The following is a 19,204-nucleotide window of genomic DNA, read 5'->3' on the forward strand; positions in this document are numbered from 1 at the left end:
TTATACTCAACTAGACCAAGATTGTGGGACCAAAATGCATAAAAATCTTAAAACTAATAAGATCTAATGAAGTATTCATCAAGTTCAAAACTTTATGCCTTCTGGAGGTTGCTAAGGAGACGAAATTTCCAGATCCACAAGGCTTGAAGCTTCCCAAGTGCACTCGAATGATCTTCTTCCTTCAAAGATGAACACAAGACACTCAAATAGCTCAAAAAACTCTCAAATGAATATTTGGGTTTGCAAGGGGTCATTTTGGAGGATGGAGGTTGAAGGTAGAAGGGATTTATGAGGTTTAAGGTGTTTAAATGGGGATCAAACCCCCGGATTTAGGGTTTTCATAACAACCGAGTATGCACTGCTTACTCAAAAGACCTGTGTCACTTGTAAAGACTTATGCCCATCGTACGCCCAAGTACGCAAGGCATAAGGACTATTTTTGCAACAATTTGATACTTTGAGTCAAGAATGGAAATTACCAGATTTTTTTGGGTGTTACATGGTGTCTTCAATTTCTTTTTTATGTTGTTGTTGTTTTAGTTGTAATCTTGGATGATCTTTTGAATGGTATTTATCTTGTCCACTTTGGTTCTGTTGGGGCTGATTATTGAAGATTAGATTGTTGGTTGTTTTGAGTATTGTTGGAATTTATTGGAAATCATGGGTTGTTTGAAGGATTCAGACTCTTTTATGTCTTTGGATGTCAGGTGTGTTTGTTAGGAACAAAGCGGTAAAAGTTATTGAATTCTCTCGAAGTTTTAATTCGTCTCAAATTCGTCAAAGTCTAGCCAATTCCCAGTAGAGGGAGAATCTCTTATTTAGATCGAAAGATTTCAAAGGCAAGGTCATCTCGGAGCTTCATATTCAAGGACAAGAGGATAGTAGGTTGTTGTCAGAAATGAAGCTTATGTAAGGAATATTGATCGTCAGTCAGTCGCTTCCAAGGAAGAAGATTCTAAAGATTCAAGGTTCCTCATTTGAAGACTTGAAGTATATCTAGAGGTGCAAGATTGATTAATAGATTAGTCTTAGTTCGAGGTTTGTGTGAGGGCCTTCTTCCTGGTCTTATCTGATGAAGGCTTTGGGTTTGAAGCACAACTCAAACACCTGATAGGATCTAGTGGACTAGGGGTTCGTCTCGTGTCATTTTTTTATTGTTATATTTATAGTTTTTTATGAAATACTATAGGGGAGCTCATGACAGTTGCATGAGTGATGTAAGACTACAATTCGGCCCGTAGAATTCACTTGGATTGAAATAGACCCGATGGCTGAAATAGGTCATTGCAGGAGTAAGGTAAGACTACGATTTGGCCCGTAGCATTCACTTGGGTTGAATCAGGACTGCTATTGGTTGTTTAGTCATTCATTTGTTTAAACTTAAGGAATATTAGAGTCGTGTTGATGTATAGGTTATGTTATCCTTCGTCTATTAGGATTTTGTTTGGAGTTTCATGTGCGTCCGTGTGTGAGGTCGTCGGCTTTAGCAGTTGGTAGAGGATTCCATTCTTTAGTTATCAGTGGGACGGCGTAAGTTTGGGGAGGTCTTGGTTGGATCAGATCTATGAGTTTTGGTCAGCATTGTTGATGTATGCGGGTTGCCTTATCTGCCTGGAAGACAAACATGATCTTGGAGTTTTCACGTTATCGACAAGGAAGTCAGTTCTTCTCGATATCGATTATTTGTGATGTGGTGGTGTTCTTTTCGTCGTCGGGACTTGTATTTATTGATAAGGATTGAATCGGATTTTAGCTTTGAAGTAAGTGTACGTATAGAGCATTGTTCTAGTGCTGCAGCGGACGTGATTTTGACCTTTGGGAGTTCCGATTGGGTTTGGCATGTGCACCTGTTTTGGAAATCCTTGTGTTTGTAGTTGCGGATTCTGGTATTTAGTGGTATCGGCTTGTTCAAGCATGGTGTGGACTCGAAAAAACCCACAAAGGGTTTAGAGGATTTTTTAAGAATAAATTGTAAGGACAGATTTCGAGGACAAAATCTAATTTATGTGAGGGAGAGTTATAACACCCGTTTTCCAAAATGGATCAGTTGGTAACCTGAAAGAGTCAAAAGTATGTTTTTGAGGAAAACCATTTGTCACGACATAACATGTTTTGTTTTATAGGCATGTTCTAATGGACACCACAACGTGGAAAGTAGTGTGCCACGACGTGGTGGATGTGGCAGCCCAAGCCCATGATATTTAGGGTTTCTCTCATATTTAAGCATCTTAATTCATGGATTAGGTCTTCTACATCTCCTCAATTCGAAAACATGGCCTCCATGCATGATTGAGAGCTTGTTTGCTTGATTGAAGAGCTTGTTCTTGGATTTTGGTGAAGCATGAGGAAGGAGGAAGTTCATATTGGTGTAAGGAAGCAATGAGCTAGCTTGGATCCATCACCCTATTCTGATTTCTGAGATATTGAATGTATAAAGTTCATACCTTCACCTTTGTTCTTCATATTTCAAGTTTGAGTTCATTTTAGTCCCTTCCATGGATGTTCTTGGAGTTTTAGGAACTCCAGATCTTGTTGTGGCTCTCAAATGGCCATTAGATTTCTTAGAATGAGAAAATAGTCATGTTTGGGACTATATTGTGTTCTTGAACAAGTTTTGGACATAATAAGGACTTAATGGACTTATGGTTGTAGATCTTGATTTGGAGTGAGGTCCTAATGGATAAAGTTGGAAACTTTATCCATTAAGTCAATGAGAACGATTAGATCTAAAGTTATGAGTTTTGATTTGTAAGGCTGAAGCTCTTAATAAATAATTATAGAATCTTCTAGTGACCACGACGTAGCCAAGGAATGACCACAACATGGTGGAGTCCATATTCACAATAGTTTTGTCCGGACATGACCGCAACGTGGACAAAGAGGGTCCACAACGTGGTGATGTCCTACATGACGTCTATTTTGTCATGTCATGCCCACGATGTGGCCAGGAGGTATCCACGTCATCGTGGTTGTTGAATTGATTGACCATTGGCTTTTGTTAACTATTGACTTTTGACCTTGGCTCGAACTTGTAGAATTTGGGTTGTTGATTGAGGATTTATCTCTTTTGGTGTTAGTCAGTTCGTGGAATTGAGTAGTGCAAGGTGTAAGAGTGATGTTGTGCTTCTCCGGTTCTTCAGTTCGGATAAGTTTCTCACTATGTCACATATCCCATTGCATATCCTTTGCATGGTAGGATACAGGTAATGTTAGAGTACAAGTATACTAGTTGACTAGGATAACTCCTTGTTATGCATGTGCAGTTTAAGACACTTGGTGTCTTGGTAAGTTAGATCGGTAGGGTCTTGACTATTGATCGTATGACACTGTTAGGATTTATGTTTGGTTAGTGTAGCAGGGGAGGCCAATTATCAGGATTGTGTATGATTGACCAGCGAAGGTGACACACCCCCAAACCAGACGGCGAAAACGTCTGGGGGTGGATGACTTCATTTGTAGTATCACAACACATGCATCATAGAAATCAAAGTACAAAAAAACATTGTATTTAAAAAGTATAAGTATTTACATGTGTTCAATCACTATATATTGACACCAAAATAGTTATACAAAAGAAGAAGATATGACTCAAAATAGCTCCATCTTCTCAAAATCTCGGGGAGTACCTGTCTACTGGTTCCCTGAGAATACAAGTAATTTGAAAAGAGAGTATCAACATAAAGTTGAGTGAGTGCATAAGTATTTATGTTTGAAAGTATGTTTTCTGTTTCTTGAATATGTAAACTGTTCCAGAAAATCCTATATTTTCTGCTGTATATGAAAAGTAGTTTTAATCACATAAAACCATTCTATTTGTAAACCAGTGTTCTATTATTGAATTCCTTTTGTATAAACTGTATAAGTGAGAGTGTGTCTGGCTTCACCAGCTGTTATTGAATACTGAGATGTAATACTGTAAAAACTGTATCATGGTAAACTGGTACTTTGAAAATATACTTGTGTTTAGTTAACTATACACTAACGTATTATTAATATATTTTTAATGAGTTATTATAACCATACTGAGACTAGATGGCCTGACCCAACGCATTGAAGGCGTTGAAAGTTGTTGATAACAACTGTCACTCGTAGGCGTGTGCCTGACTGTAGCTAGCAGTTTGAGTGCGGGGTTGTCAATCCCAATATAGATCTATACACACATTGTTTCGATCCCCGACTGGAGATTCTGGTTATAATGTCAAGACTTTAACTATATTGTTTAAATGAAGTAAACAACCTGAACCAAATGACTCATAAAAAGCATATAGATGTTACATGTATAATAATTATGAAAACCCACTCATTCTGAAATGAATGATTGACAGTATGCCCCTGAATTAGTATATGAAAGATGTATACTCTTGATTAGTTTTGAATCAAATCCTTGTTTTTGTAAAACAGTGTACTTTAGTATACTTGAATCGTGAATTAATGTTCTCTGAATCATAAATTATACCTATTATAATTTATATGTACTTTCTGAATTGATACTAACTGTTCATGAATGCAACCCCTTGCTCAACATGTTACAAAGGGTATTTAAACTGAATGAAATAACTTTTATATTTATATACATATACAAATATATATATATATATATATACAAATATATATATATATATATATATATATATATATATATAAGTAAAATTTAAATGACATTCGGACAAATAACCGATACTTATAATCCCAATCCAAACAAGGAAAAGGAACCAAAGTGAGTTATCAGTTCTAAGCCTTTTAAATCTTATATATATATATATATATATATATATATATATATATATATATATATATATATATATATATATATATATATATGATTTTTGGGGAAAAATATAAGTTTATAAAATCCTTTAAAAGAAGTTTAATATTTTGAAATACTTTTGATGACTTGATGTCATTTTAACACAATCTTTGAAACCATTTGATTTGATGATAACTGAAATCCATTTTGATAAGATAATTGAAAACCATTTATTTGTAACACAAAATCTTTGTGTTAGACTTGTATTCCCCCCACTCCCCTTAAAACAATAAAAACTATGAAAATACGGGGGTATGAACTCACCTGTAGTGAGTAATTCGAATGTAAGATCGATATAGGATGCTAAGAATGCCAAGTGATGTCTTGAACACAATTGGATCCTATTAAGCATATAATGACACATATATGTATATAATTAGTGTATAAAACAACTAATCATGTAAGGTAAACAACCTTAGGTGCTAGGAACCACTTGAATTGAAGTGTTACAATCATATGTGATTGAAAGAAAGGTGTTCACAGCCACACTATATGTGTTTACGGCCATAGAGGTGTTTACGACAACACATATGAAGTGTTTACGGCCAAGACTTGTTCTCATGAAGGGTTTACGGTCAAGACTTGATCCTATGAAGGGTTTACGGCCACCATGATGAACTTATGAAGGGTTCACGGCCATGGATGAAGGGTTCATGGCCATGGATGAAGGGTTCACGGTCGTGAACTCTTGAAGTTTATGCATTTGGGTGTTTGTTTCTTAGTTGAATTCAAATGTTTCTAATGTATAACAAGATGATTGAAGAGATACTCACGTTTTGGAGGTCTTTAGGGGGTTTACGGCCCAAAGAACAAGTGTGTGTTCTTGGTGTTCTTGGTGTAAAGGATGATGATTTGAAGATCTAAACCAAAAGTGTTGAATTCATGGATGAAATCAAAGAGTTTCTTGTGAATAATAAGGATATTAAGTGAATATGGAAGAATCACTTACGATTTTGAAGAGAAAGAGGAGTGTTCTTGATGATACTTGAGAGAGTTTTGAGAGTTCTTGACTTGAGAATGTGAGAAATGAAGAATAATGAAGGAATATCATACTTATGATGAGGAGTTCACGGCCATGATGGGTTCACGGCCGTGAACCCTAGTTTGCGGCCGTGAACTCTTAGTGAAGGTGTTTCCGGCTCAAATGCAACTCAATATTCTCAAGTTAATATTTCTTAACACACAATCCTTGAGTGTACTAGGCTTAGAACTCTCAAACAGACCCTTAACAAAGCTAAAAGTTGACAGAAACAAGTCTGACTTTTGATTGAATTGATTGGATTTACAAGATAGAAAATAACGGGATGTTATAGAAGGACTTAATTGAGAAGTGGTTAATGGCAGGGTAACTAGGGAAGGCTAGTTTCCAAGGGTATGTGAAATTTTAGTATATGTTATGTGTTATGTTACATGATTATGTGGTAATGATAGCATTGGTTGTATGTAGTTTAAGTTGGATAGCCTGAGAACTCTTGGTCTAATTCCTTATTGTGATGTTTTTATCTGATTGTTCTCTCTCAAGTGGATCATCTGTTTGATTGTCAATCTAATCCCAAACTACATATGACTTTATGAATTGTATGCAGGATCTGGCCCCTGGAAATTGTATGAAATACCAAGATCTGGCCCTAACAGTTGCATGGAAGACCAGGATCTATCCCCCAACAGTTGTATCGAAGACCAGGATCTAGCCGCTGGCAGTTGTATGTAAGACCGAGATTTAGCCCTCGGCATTGCAAGAAAAGACCATGATTTGGCTCATGGCAAGATGTGACTATGATACTATGATTTGGCCCATAGCATTCACTTGGAGTTGGATCAGACTCGTTATTTCATATATGATTGCTATGTATGTTTATGTTGATAGGAGATTTGGCAGACCGACACTAAAGTCGAACACTTTGTGTGGATGCATGTATGATGAAATATGTGGTATAGTGGGGAACTCACTAAGTTTTATGCTTACAGTTGTGGATCAAATGTTTTTGCAGGTTGTTCGTTAGAAGAACTAGATGGGATTGTACACATGCATCGAAGATAATGATTTCTACTTTCCTATAGTTCAACTATGATAATATTATGGTTTCAAACTAATGAATGTCACTTATTGTTTTGAGTTACAAGCTTTAATTGGGTAGTCTATTTTTTTTAAATGAAAAATATCTTTGTAATTTTTGGGACATTACATAATATGGGTTTTAATCTGTTAGATCACAAACTTTGCTCAAAAGGCATAAAATACCTATTTTTCCCTTTTTACCAAAAATGCATCTTCTCATGCATCCTTTCTCTTGAACCTCATCTAATCTTATCTTAGTGACTTGAACTCATCTTGGCCATTTTCATGAAGTCACAACTTCATAATCTTGTCTTTTTCTCATAAATGACCATTTTGCCATTTTGGTCAATATTTGACTAAAAGTCAACTTCCTCTAAGTTTTAGGGTCTTACAGCTATCATATCTGTCAATTATGACCTCAAGACAATTTAAGCTCAAATGTAATTAGATTCCTTTTCTTGATACATGAACCCGAAACCAATGGAAAAGTCTGTGTTTATTATAGTAACACCAACGATCTCCAAAAAAAAATGCATGTTATACCTATTAATAAAAGAAAAACATTTAACATAACAAAACTTTAACCAAAATTAATGAATAAAGAACAAATTCATACATGTTAGTCTTGTAGGTGACATCTAACATCATAACCTGTGAAAATGCACACCATATCTCCAATGATGTTGGGTGAACAAAAAATAGATCTTCCAACACCGGTTGTATCTGATATCGAAATTCATATCCTCTTGAATACAAAAATCCAAATACAACCTACATTTGAGTTCATCTCGTATGCTCATACTTTCGAACTTTGTTATCCTCATTATATATTGTTTTTATTGTAGATACGGTATTCTCATTTTGACTCTTCAATGTCGATGGAATATCATGTGGGGGGACATTGTTCATTCTTTTTTCTACAACCATTTGTTATTTATTTTGGACTAACTGCATTGCTAATGAATGACCCTCCGTATACATTGTGGGTTCATGATTAGGTTGATCATTTTTAACCTTCAACCTCTACACATCATGCAACTTACAGTAACAAGCAAACAATTTGGATGGATAGTTTTTTTTCTTGTCCCCGTATTTCTAGATGAGTTCTTCATACCTCCATACACACCACCCTGATCACACTTTAAAATAATGTTTGACACACAACCACTTGGTTTTGTCTTTGTTCTTTTAATAATAACCACTTACCCAAGAGAGTGCCATATTTTGTACTCACTACATTAAATTTCCACGATTGCTAAACGTCTAAAGAATGAAAAAAGTCAGTATAAAATTTGGCAAGGCTTACGAATATATAACATCCAAAAATATATATTACGATTATCCACGAAATATATATACCTAGTCATTGTGAAAACTATACATTGTCTATATAGGTTTTTAGACGATATATCAATTGACGGTATATACGGTATATAGAATGGTGCAAGCCTTTGGTTTGATGAAAGTCTCTTATTGCAATTTACTAAGTAATGAAATCTATATTTTTTTAGTTGAAAGTCTTCCATCTTCAGTAACATTGTTGAAAGCCTTTAGTTTTATAAAAGCAAAAGCAATAGTAGCAAGGTATAATAAGATAATGTTTTTAAAAAATTACAATTTCACAAAAGAAAGTCAATTTCTTTTTTCCCTCCTGTCAAAGGTACACACACCAAAGAAAAAAAAGATACATACCTTTCTTTACATTTAATAGGCTAAGTGATTCATCAATAAATGAACATTGATTGGACTTTTTAAAAAATATAATATGAACGTTTGAGGTTGAGTTTTATTCACAGTTGCACTTATGTATGAAAAAAATATATTTCTATGGATTAATTGAGGGGTAGCAGGTGCTACCCCTACCAACTAAGTAATTCTGCCACTAAGCAAAAGCATAATATTTTTCCGTCAAATATGGATGCGTTTGGCATCTTTCAGTTTTTACGTCAAATATAATGTGCATCTTTCAATTACAAAAGCAAAAGAGTTTTTCAAATAATTTACATAAATGGTCTCTAAGTTGTAGGATTTTTATAACACAAATTAGAAGGATTTTATAAATTTGAATGACTGTATAAATTTAAACGTTTCTTTGTACAACACAAAAAAAAGATTATTCAAAAAAATTAAAATTAATATTAATTTTATAATAACAATGTTTGAACGACTGTATAAATTCGAACGTTTGTATAAACTTGAACGACAATATAAACTTGAACCTCTTAAACATAAATATATTATTGGAAAAAAATATTAATAATAACTAAAGATAAAAGACAAAAAAATTGAATAAAAAAATATATAAGTAGGTACAACAAAGCTGGTGGGAGTGGTGTCTGAGCTTACTACGGTCCACATCAGTCAAAATCTTGTCCACCTCGTTTTGCCACCATATTTCCAAGCACTAGGAGAGAGAGAGAGAGAAAAAAAAAAAAAAAAACACCTGGCTTGGGTATGCCACATTCGACTAATGTCACACCACCAGCAGGAATGGTATGGTCCACTTCTTCAACCCTAAGTAAATTAGGGTTGAAAGTGTTGAGTCGTATTGATGTGATTGATATTAAGGGGTACCATTACCATAAGTAATTGGGGGGGGGGGGGGTGTTAGGACCAAGGTTTTAAATAACGTAAGGCGTGACTTGGCGGTAATGTCAAGCCTCAAGCTTTTCCAAGCCTTGACGAGTCATGACGTTTGTAAGGCGTGACTTAAGACGGCAATCTTCTATATAATTAATATTTTTATATGTATTTTCAACTATTATTCATTTTTATACACATATATGAGTTAAGGCGGCGTTTTAGCAAAACTTGGCGACAAGTGCAAGCCTTGGAGCCGTGGCGCGCCATGGCGAGCTTTTTAGAACATTGGTTATGACCCTTTATCATTATGCTAAGTTTTTTCCTAGTTTGCAGAATTTGGTTTCAGCATTCAACATTTTTTTTCTAGCATATTAGCACAAGCAGTTTACTGGAGTTGTTCTGACTCATTAAAATGATTCATTCCTTTGCCTTAAAGATATGAAACAGTATTTCAGATAGCCAGAAATAAAAACATAATATAATATAATATATATATAATCTCATACTTGAGGTTGTTATTAAACATGAACACGGGAATCCAAATGACAGAAACATTCGTTACTTGATCTCAACATTTTACCAGTCACCACTATACAACAAACAGAAGATAAAAAGTAGATATAGTTTATGGGTGGGAGATTACATGATATCATCATCAAAGGAAAGGAAGACAGTAAAAGTTTCAAGTGCTGTTGCCAGTAGCCTTGGCCAACGAGGTAAAACTGAACCTGTCAGATAAGAAAATGGTCTCTCAGTTAACATTACATTCATCATTGGGTCCCGGGTGATTTCCAATGAAATTACATTTACCTACCTGATAATTGGCTTTTTCTGTGAAGCAGGTGTAGCATGAGATGCAGTCGGCAAGGGCACAACAAGTTCAGGGGCCTATTATATTATATTATATTATATATAGAAAGAGAGTGAGAGATTCCAGAAAATCAAAGGAGTGATAACTAAAAATGGAAGGGAAATTATTAGCAACTGACCTCAAGCTCTTCTAAACTCCCATTCAACTGCAAACTGGAAGAGGCGCCTGTTGCATTGCTGATAGCGAATTCCTTATTGGTTGAAGTTGAAGACTCCATCTCCATGTGACAATTATCATCAAGCTCCTCTAACTCCTCAAGTTGTGGGGAAGTCTGATACGGATCAGACATCAACTTCTCAATCGCAATCTTCTCGGCCTCTGCTTCTTTAGAGGTCAACACAGATGTCCCGACTACTTGATTAGTATCAGTAGCATTTGATGGACCACCAATACCAATAATAGCAGTAGTAAATCCGTTGCCTTCATCTATGAGCAACTTGGTAGAAGCTTCCATGTCATCATCCTCTCGCTTCCGTTTCCTTGCATCATCTTCCCTATCAATCATACCAACACCAACACCAATACCACTACTGGTGGTGGTGTTGGTGTTGGTAGTAGGTGTTTCTGAAGTAGTAGGAGGGCGTCTTGCAGTTGCAGCAGGGGGTCTGGCAGGACGAACACCACCAGGAAAAACAAAAGCGGGAATGTCGCGACGCTTTATATGTGTTACATTTATCTCCATTCCGGGCTTCCAAGATGAATATGAACCAACATTTGCTTTAAATTCATCGACTGTCAACCGAATATCAAACTTCTTGGCTTCATTCACAGGAACGCCTTCTTTCCTTTGAAGACCTAAAAAGTAACTGCAGTGGTAAGGATTTGACCCGTCTGAGAAGTCCCCTGGATGTGGGTGGCACTGCAGCATTTTGAACGTGTCCCTCTCAATCTATTCACATACATACATACATACAACAAAACAAAACCCACTCCCCCTGTTACAACTTTAATTACAAAATCATAAATAAATAAATAAATAATAACAATAACTGTTATCACCTTTAGTATGAGGTAGCGCACGCGAGATTCCACCCAGCCTTTCCAGTTCCTCATATCCTCATCATTATCCGCACCTATATCTATCTGGAGATAATTCCTGTATGCTTCAAAGAAACGATACGGTTCAAAAAGCTCAACCCAACCACCATTGTTCAACTCCATTGCCTACACCCACAAAAATTAACCTGTAACTTCATTTTGTATTCTAAGTTTGCGATCGAATCAACATACATATACATAATACATAATACATATACATACCTCACAAATATCGTGGCCTCTTTTAAATTCTTCCGTCATTATACGTAAAGTGCTTGAAGACACATTGTAGCTAGAGTTCATGCTAGGATAAGCTGGAGTGATGATTGGCATCAAGTGGTATTTGTCTTTGTGGTTTCTTCTAGGATCCCAAATCTGCAATCCAAGTGATCCTTCTTCAATAGCACAAAGCATTACTGGATTTGGCCATCGCCATTGAGTGTACACCCTGAAGAACCGAGAAACCAGCATATTCGGTAGGGCGTTAGGGTACAGCTGGCAGATCCGTGCAACCAGCAAAGCCCAGTTTATGCCACCTAGGAATCCTGCAACCTGACCACCAAAACACACACACATTAAACAGATGACAAAATCAATATTTATTTATTTACCAATTAAAAATGAAATGCTCAACATTACATTTGAATAAACGCCCCTTCGCTTGGCCCAAAACCTCATGCATCTTAATGTTGTGCGAAAACTCTGCAGCACAAAAAGAAATTACAAGCAATTCTAATCTAATCTAATGAATTATTAATTATTAATTATAAATAGGCGAACCTGAATATTAGGCACTAAGCGCAGGATCTGGTCAGTAACTCTGCATCCATTAAGACTCCGAACCGTCTGTTCATCTGCATTTTGCAGTATTGAGTCTTGAGAGATATCCAAATCCTGTAAAATGGAGCTCATTAGTAAAGTAACCAACTAATTTTCAGCAACAGCCAACAGATGGAGATGAAAGAAAGATAGGTTACTTCAGGTATGACCCAAAGTGAAAGTTTTGCATAGAGAAGATCAATGGAAACACCATTCAACTTGAATTTCATCACAGGAACATGAGCCTCAGGTACAGGATGCAATTCTGTGACATCAGGCATATCTGAGAGCATTCTTTTAAGCTCACCAAAGAAATCTTCCTGTAATTATTATACAAGCATGAGTGAACTGAACATTAGGATTATAAGAGAGCCAAAAGTGGGTAGAGACAGAGTAGATCTTACATCCCGTGATGCATGTCTGGGTCCAACACAGAGTGTATCGATATCAGCACCAGGACCATGCACCTATTATATAGAAACAAGACGAGGTGAGGCCACAAGTAATATGCAAGAATATATCAAAATACAAGGAGAATGGGTGAGTGTCAACTATGCATACTACACCTACTCATCTAGTAGGCTTCAATGAATAATAATATATCAAAATGCAACTTCTCAATAAAGACATTTGGGGTACCACTTAGCAACAGTTTTTTTTACAAAAAGAAGGTAGAGCCATTGGTATGGCTGGTGTCAAGAATAAAGGAGAATGAGTCGTCAATTCCACAATAATTAATGATTGGAATTGGATGGTTGTAGACTAGACTGTCTTTAACAAGTGTGGATCTAACCTCATAACCCCTAGTAATAGTATTGCTCAAAACTTTTAAGTTTTTCACTGCTAGGAGGTTAATTAACTATACCCAACTCCCATGAGGGTAGAGACTAGACTCTAGAGAGGTTGCTTTGCTTCCATAGGAGCAGACGATTTTTAATATAATACTAATACAAGAAATAGTAGTGATGGTAATAAGTGAAATAAATAAGTAGATAGGTAGTTAAATACAGATGAGAATAATATAACCACGACACAAGCCTAGTTGTATGCCTTTTCCCTCCTATCTATGTAATGTAATGTATCTGAGGTCATCTCTTAGAAAAGTGCAAACTCCTTCTCCTTCATGTCTAACCTTCCTCCTCAGTCCTCACCCCATCAACCGTACCCTCATTTTGTTGTCGTGGGTTGCCTCCTTTGAGCATGTCCAAAGTTCAAACAAACCACCACCCACAATCACAATCTACCTTCCCTCAATTTTCTGTTGACCAACTCCAACATTAAGCATATCATCTTCCTCAACATTCAATGTCATACAAATACAACATGGCTGGAGGCCTATAGAATTTTCATCTAATGAGACCTTGTCGCACAATACTAACTCATGTGATGTGATGTGATGTGGCCACCCTCAACCTCAACTTTAACCTATTATGTAGTAGTGGGTAACATACTCCTTTACTCCCCCTTCCCCTTGTGGATCATAGAGCCAACTACTTCCAGTGCAAACTTTACTCCTTTATCATTACATTTTGTATTTAACTGTAATCATCTTATCCATCCTATTCATACCATTCATTATCTTTGCCACCATCGCCAAAAGCCATTCTTCCCATAATTCCACTACAAATCTCCCATCCAAAATGCACAGGTTAAGTTTCATCTCTACTGGACCTCTATTTTCACTCTCAAAGACTCTTTCTCACCTCCTGGAGTTCAAACACAAACTACCAAATACCAATACCTATCGCATAGGACATATCTCCCTAAAACCCTCTTTCTACCAAGCTCCTCCACATACTCTCTCTCTCATGATATGCCTTCTCTAGGTGGATGCAGGCCACATAAAGGTCCCCTACTTATTTCTCTATATTTAGTCGTTGACATCCCAAACATGAGAATGAAATTATTCTTGGTCTCCAACACTCCTTCCCATAGTTATAAATAAGATGCCATAAACTCTTACAGGCTTATAGGGTACTTAAAACAATCAACTGGCCAAAGGAAAAACCTAGCAAGCAATATGAGGGACAAAGCTTAAGCATGTAAGGAGTTAACAAAAAAACTATGAGCCAGATAGAAGCTTATGTAAATAAGGTTGCTAAGCTAAATACAATAGAAGCTAGAGAGCTAGTGACATGAAATGCATAGGATGGAAACAATGACTTTGCATCAAAGACTATGTATTACAAACAAGAATCATTGTCAAATGTACAGCGGTTCAAGTGCGAGTGATAAGAGAACTTGATGAAGACATTAATAGAAGCTTTTTTGTTGCTTAAGACGAAGGATGAGAGTACGTAAAACTTAAAAAGATAATGTGTCGAAGAACCCCCTATAAAAGGTAACCAAATAACCATTAAGACTATATTAAAAGGGTTGTGTACAGTTTTCATTGTTTTAGAAAGGTATGTTATAAGGTGCTAACAATAGTAATGCAGTTGTCCCTTGACAAAAGGATGTCCGCACTAGAGTGATAAGAGGTATGTATAATGTATAAATGTATAATGCTAACCTAACAAGCACAATAGCATGTGACAGAGAAACAACTGTCTTCCATACTAATATACGGTGTAGAGCATCAAGTAGTAAACCAATATTTAGTTATACATGAACTCTAAAAGAACATACAAGATAATATAAAAGATGTAAACTTTTGGCAGATGATAAGACTATCCCGAGTTTAATGCTGAGTTTGAAGAAACGACATGGAAATCAAATGCAGCAACATTATCACGTATATTACAGTAACATAAACCGATTGTCACAGCATAACTGCCAAAACTCAAAACCGCTTATTCTTAATTCCATTTCCATGTGATGGCAAGTGTATTTAGTTATACATGAAAACTAACAACACTTGTTACGAAAATGGTATAAACACAAACACTAAAGAGATTAACAATTGCACATGAAAACCACTTTTATGATTTATCTTTCACCAAAAGGAAATATTAGGAATAATCTCATACCCCAAGACGGTAGGACCCAAAGGTGAAAATTTTGGCATTAGCTTCCTGTACCAGCTGTTCATTTAACCCCCTGGCCCGGCTAACTTTTTTCACCCAGATTTTCACAATCTGCTCATTTTAGAAACATCACATTCACATTCACAGCAAAAGTGAAATAATCTAACCAGGGGGAAATCCAAAATTGGAAATGTGATTCAACCTGATCCAGCCGTCCCAAAACCTCTTCCCTGCTTATGGCCTCTTCCTGACTCTCATACAGTCCAGCATCAGCCAAGAACTGAGCAAAGTAAAAGAAATAAATGTCTGAGAGCTTAAAATCAAACAACCAGTTACATAAATAAAAGTGAAAAGTGAAAAGTAACATAAAACCTTTTCAAGCTCATTGGTCTTTGTTACATCATACTCGCTTGGCCCCCCCAAAGATATTGGCTCTGTGATGCCCAATCTTGGCCCATTTGTTTGACTATTAAAACCTTGGCTACCCATACCCCAGTAAAAACAAAAAAAAAAAAAAAAAAAAAAAATTTCTCAAACAAGTTGAGTCTTCTATGAACAAAATTTTAGAACTACTTGAACTTTTCCCTAGATTTTCATCAGAAAACCAGGAACATATAAGAAATAAGAAAACAAATAAGCAAAACGTCACTATAAATCATTTTTTCGGTACAGCATGTCCCGGGCCATAATAATTGAGCCCAATGGTACAATCAGAAAAGGAACAGAAGAAAAAACTCTCAACAGCTGATTTTTAGATGCTAACTAGCAGAAACCTATCCAAATCGAGATATCCAACAAACCCTAGCTATTTATGATATCCAACAAACAGCTACAGGAGATCGTGATCGACTGAACCCTTCGATTCCAAGTGATCCACAGAGCACTACAAGTGAAAAGCCGCCTCCTTTTAGAGCAATCTGTTGTAGCTCTTCCACACAAGAAAGGAACCTCAATTTTCGACAATAAAATTCTGTGAATTCATACACCAAAGAAAGTCAGATAATGTTCAGGCCTTGAGCGGACTCAGATAAGATTTTTTTTAAAATAATATATATATATATATATATATATATATATATATATATATATATATATATATATAAAGTACGATTTTCATTGCGGAAACATCTTCCTTATCTACGCTACAAATCAAATCCCATCCTAATTTCAATTTTCAACAGTTAATCAAATACACAGCTAAACCCAATTTCAACAGCAGCTAATTTCAACTTTCAACACCTAAACCTAATTGGCTAATTTCAAGTTTTCAACGGCCAATCCTATTAGCATAAACAAATAAACCTAATTTCAATTCAACAGTAATCAGAATATCAAATAAAAATTTGTTTTTAGCCTTACTTGTTTAATTCTTGCTCGCTTCCTGCTCCAACACGTCACAACAGGTGAGGTGAGCGTGAGACCGTGAAATCGTGATCGTGAGGGGCGATACCAGTGCCACCGTGCCGGCGATTTCTGATTTCAATTTCTTCTCCTCTCTCGATTTCTACTTTCTTCTCTTCTCTTCCTGTCGCGATTTCAGTTACAATTCCAAAACAATGGCCTGACGGACGACCCTTTTGGTGAGGGATAGAGATTCGAGAATTCGGAATCAGAGAATGGGCTGGCTTTCTTTAGTTTAATTTTATAAAGCCTTTTGGACTTTGGAGTTGGACTATACTTTATAAGTTTGATACTTGAATTTTTGAAATGAGAAAAGTCTTTGATAATGTAATTATTAAAATTATATCATTATCATATTTGTTTAATCTGGTTTTTTTAACGATAAACCCAATTTATTTTTATATTATTTTAATTTTATTTTAGATTTTAGATTTAGATGGTATTTAAACTTTCTACTCAACATATGATATATGATATTGTGTAGCGTTAAAAGTTTTTTGGTAATTCGGTTAATCTTTAGTTAATTAGTATTTTTTTTTAATAACTACTTAGTATTTCTTTTTTTCTTTAAAAGGTTGCACAAAATTTTGTTACCGGTTACATTTATATAAAAAAAATATATAAAATTTACATTTGTTAGGAAATTTTGCAAAACTTTGAGGGGTAACTTGAATTATCCGGACCTGCCATTGCCCTAATTCAAGATAACTATATATGATTTAATATAAAATTGTGGATATTTACCAACATAAAACATGAACTCTAAATAGCCAACATATAACCAACAAATATGATTAAATGGACATCTACGCAATGTAGAGGGTACATCATCCATTATTATTATCAATCCTAAAATCAATGAACACTAGTTCATGCGGGTTGCTCTTACCTACAATCTGTGGCGAATAAACTACGAATATAAATTTGAATTGAACGTGGTTCTGATTTGTTAAATATCGTTGTCCTTCTTATACCTTTTGTACGTTATTACATTTTCCATGTTTCTTTGCAACATTAGGATTTCTCCCTTCGTTATGTATTTCCCTTGATCGCACAAGGGGGCCATGGCTGTTTGTTGTTTCATTCATTGGGTCGTCTAGATCTTATGTTATATTTCTTTTTTTAGCATGGTACACGTTATTGTGTTGTGTTTAACGGGGTATGAAACTCACAATATTTGTTATCGCGTAGAGGGAATTTTACATTGCTTCAACTTTCTTTTTTTTTAGACTTGCCACTGTGGCCAAGCTTCTTCGTGCATGGCTTCTGTTTGAAGGTTGTTATCGTTGGCTTTGTGGTTTATGAAACTTCAGATTTTGTTTATAAGGGTGTCGATATTTCCCACTTGATTGCCATGATTGTATGTTCGCTTTTGCTCTATTGGTTGGAAGTGTGAGGCTTTTTCTCTTATATTACCTTTGAGTTTTTCCATTGTAGCTTCTTATTGTTTAGAAAATCTTTAAACTATGTCTATTAGTTCCTTTATCGACTTTGACGGTTTTCTAGCTACCTTTTTAACAACATATTGAGCTAGAGATTGTAAGTGATGTTATAATCATGTTATCCGTTCGGATATTTTGAACACCCCTAATTTTCATGGTGTCTCTTGGATTAGAATGACTGTAGAACCTGAGATGGTAGACAAAGAGGGATAGGAGTATTATTGGGATGATCCCGACAATACTTTATGATGTTTAAGTTAGGACAAAGGGATTATGTATTAAAGTAAGTTTAACAATACTTTATGATGCTTAAGTTAGGGCAAAAGGATTATGTATTAAAGTATGTTTATAGTGTATGGTAGGCATAGAGGGCTACGAGTATTATTGGGATGATCCCGACAATACTTTATGATGCTTAAGTTAGGACAAAGGGATTATGTATTAAAGTAAGTTTATAAGGTATGGTGAGGTGTATATGTATTGTTGGTTGGATCTCTTTTTCTTGCATTGATCCATTGATGTTGTTAGGTTTATACAGGAAGTGCATGGAAGGTGTCATGATGAATGTGGTGCATTCTTCAATTAAAACCTATGTAGCTATAACTTTTTTGGTCGACCGGTGGTGCATTCGTACCCGCAGGACGTGCTCACACGCAAGTTCAGTGGCCCGAAGTCAAACTGGCTCGCATTTGCACCCCCCCCATGCATGTGCATGTAAGAGAGAGCATTGGTTCTATAAGTCTTACAAAGTTAGCTAGGCTTTGTAGTTATAAACTCATTTTCTTTTCATTCTCCCACCAATTTTAGATGAGTTAAAAACCCACTTAACCCATATATTATTCTCTTCCAACTATCTTACTTTAACAAGTAATTTCTCATTCAATTTTAATCTGTTTTGGACGTGTGATATATCGAGACAAATGTATCACGTATGAGAACACGAATACATAATCATTAGTCCGTTTTGATTATATTTAGAGTCCAAAATTCGTGCTCAAAAATGGGAAAAAAAACCCCATTTTTGGAAATTAGTAAACTAATTTTCCACCAATATCCAATGTATTATGAGTGTTATAGGTTTATTATTAAGCTATAGGGATTGTATTTGCTCCTAGTTTTAAAGGATTGTCTTCGTCCTTGTTGCATCTGTTGGATTGGGTGTCTAAGTCTATAACTATAATTAGTATAAACTTGAATTGATAGTAGCACAGTCCTTTT

The 19,204-nt window shown here is 35.6% G+C and overlaps 1 protein-coding gene across 1 annotated transcript; it reads right to left on the bottom strand.

Moving 5' to 3' along the window:
- Positions 1–9,915: 9,915 nt before the first annotated feature.
- LOC145129526 (nuclear poly(A) polymerase 1-like) lies at positions 9,916–16,779 on the bottom strand. The gene is made up of 13 exons (XM_079064276.1): positions 16,503–16,779; positions 15,516–16,113; positions 15,346–15,423; positions 15,147–15,254; positions 12,582–12,644; positions 12,336–12,497; positions 12,139–12,252; positions 11,998–12,060; positions 11,581–11,910; positions 11,320–11,484; positions 10,439–11,209; positions 10,264–10,337; positions 9,916–10,177 (listed from the first exon to the last, which is right to left on the bottom strand). Exons 2-13 carry the CDS (start codon positions 15,630–15,632, stop codon positions 10,132–10,134), a joined length of 2,091 nt encoding a protein of 696 aa, XP_078920402.1. The 5' UTR covers positions 15,633–16,113; positions 16,503–16,779; the 3' UTR covers positions 9,916–10,131.
- Positions 16,780–19,204: the final 2,425 nt, after the last annotated feature.

This window comes from Lactuca virosa, chromosome 8 (genome assembly GCF_052849685.1).
Source record: "Lactuca virosa cultivar CGN04683 chromosome 8, Lactuca_virosa_CGN04683_v6, whole genome shotgun sequence".
NCBI classification, from domain to species: Eukaryota; Viridiplantae; Streptophyta; class Magnoliopsida; order Asterales; family Asteraceae; genus Lactuca; species Lactuca virosa.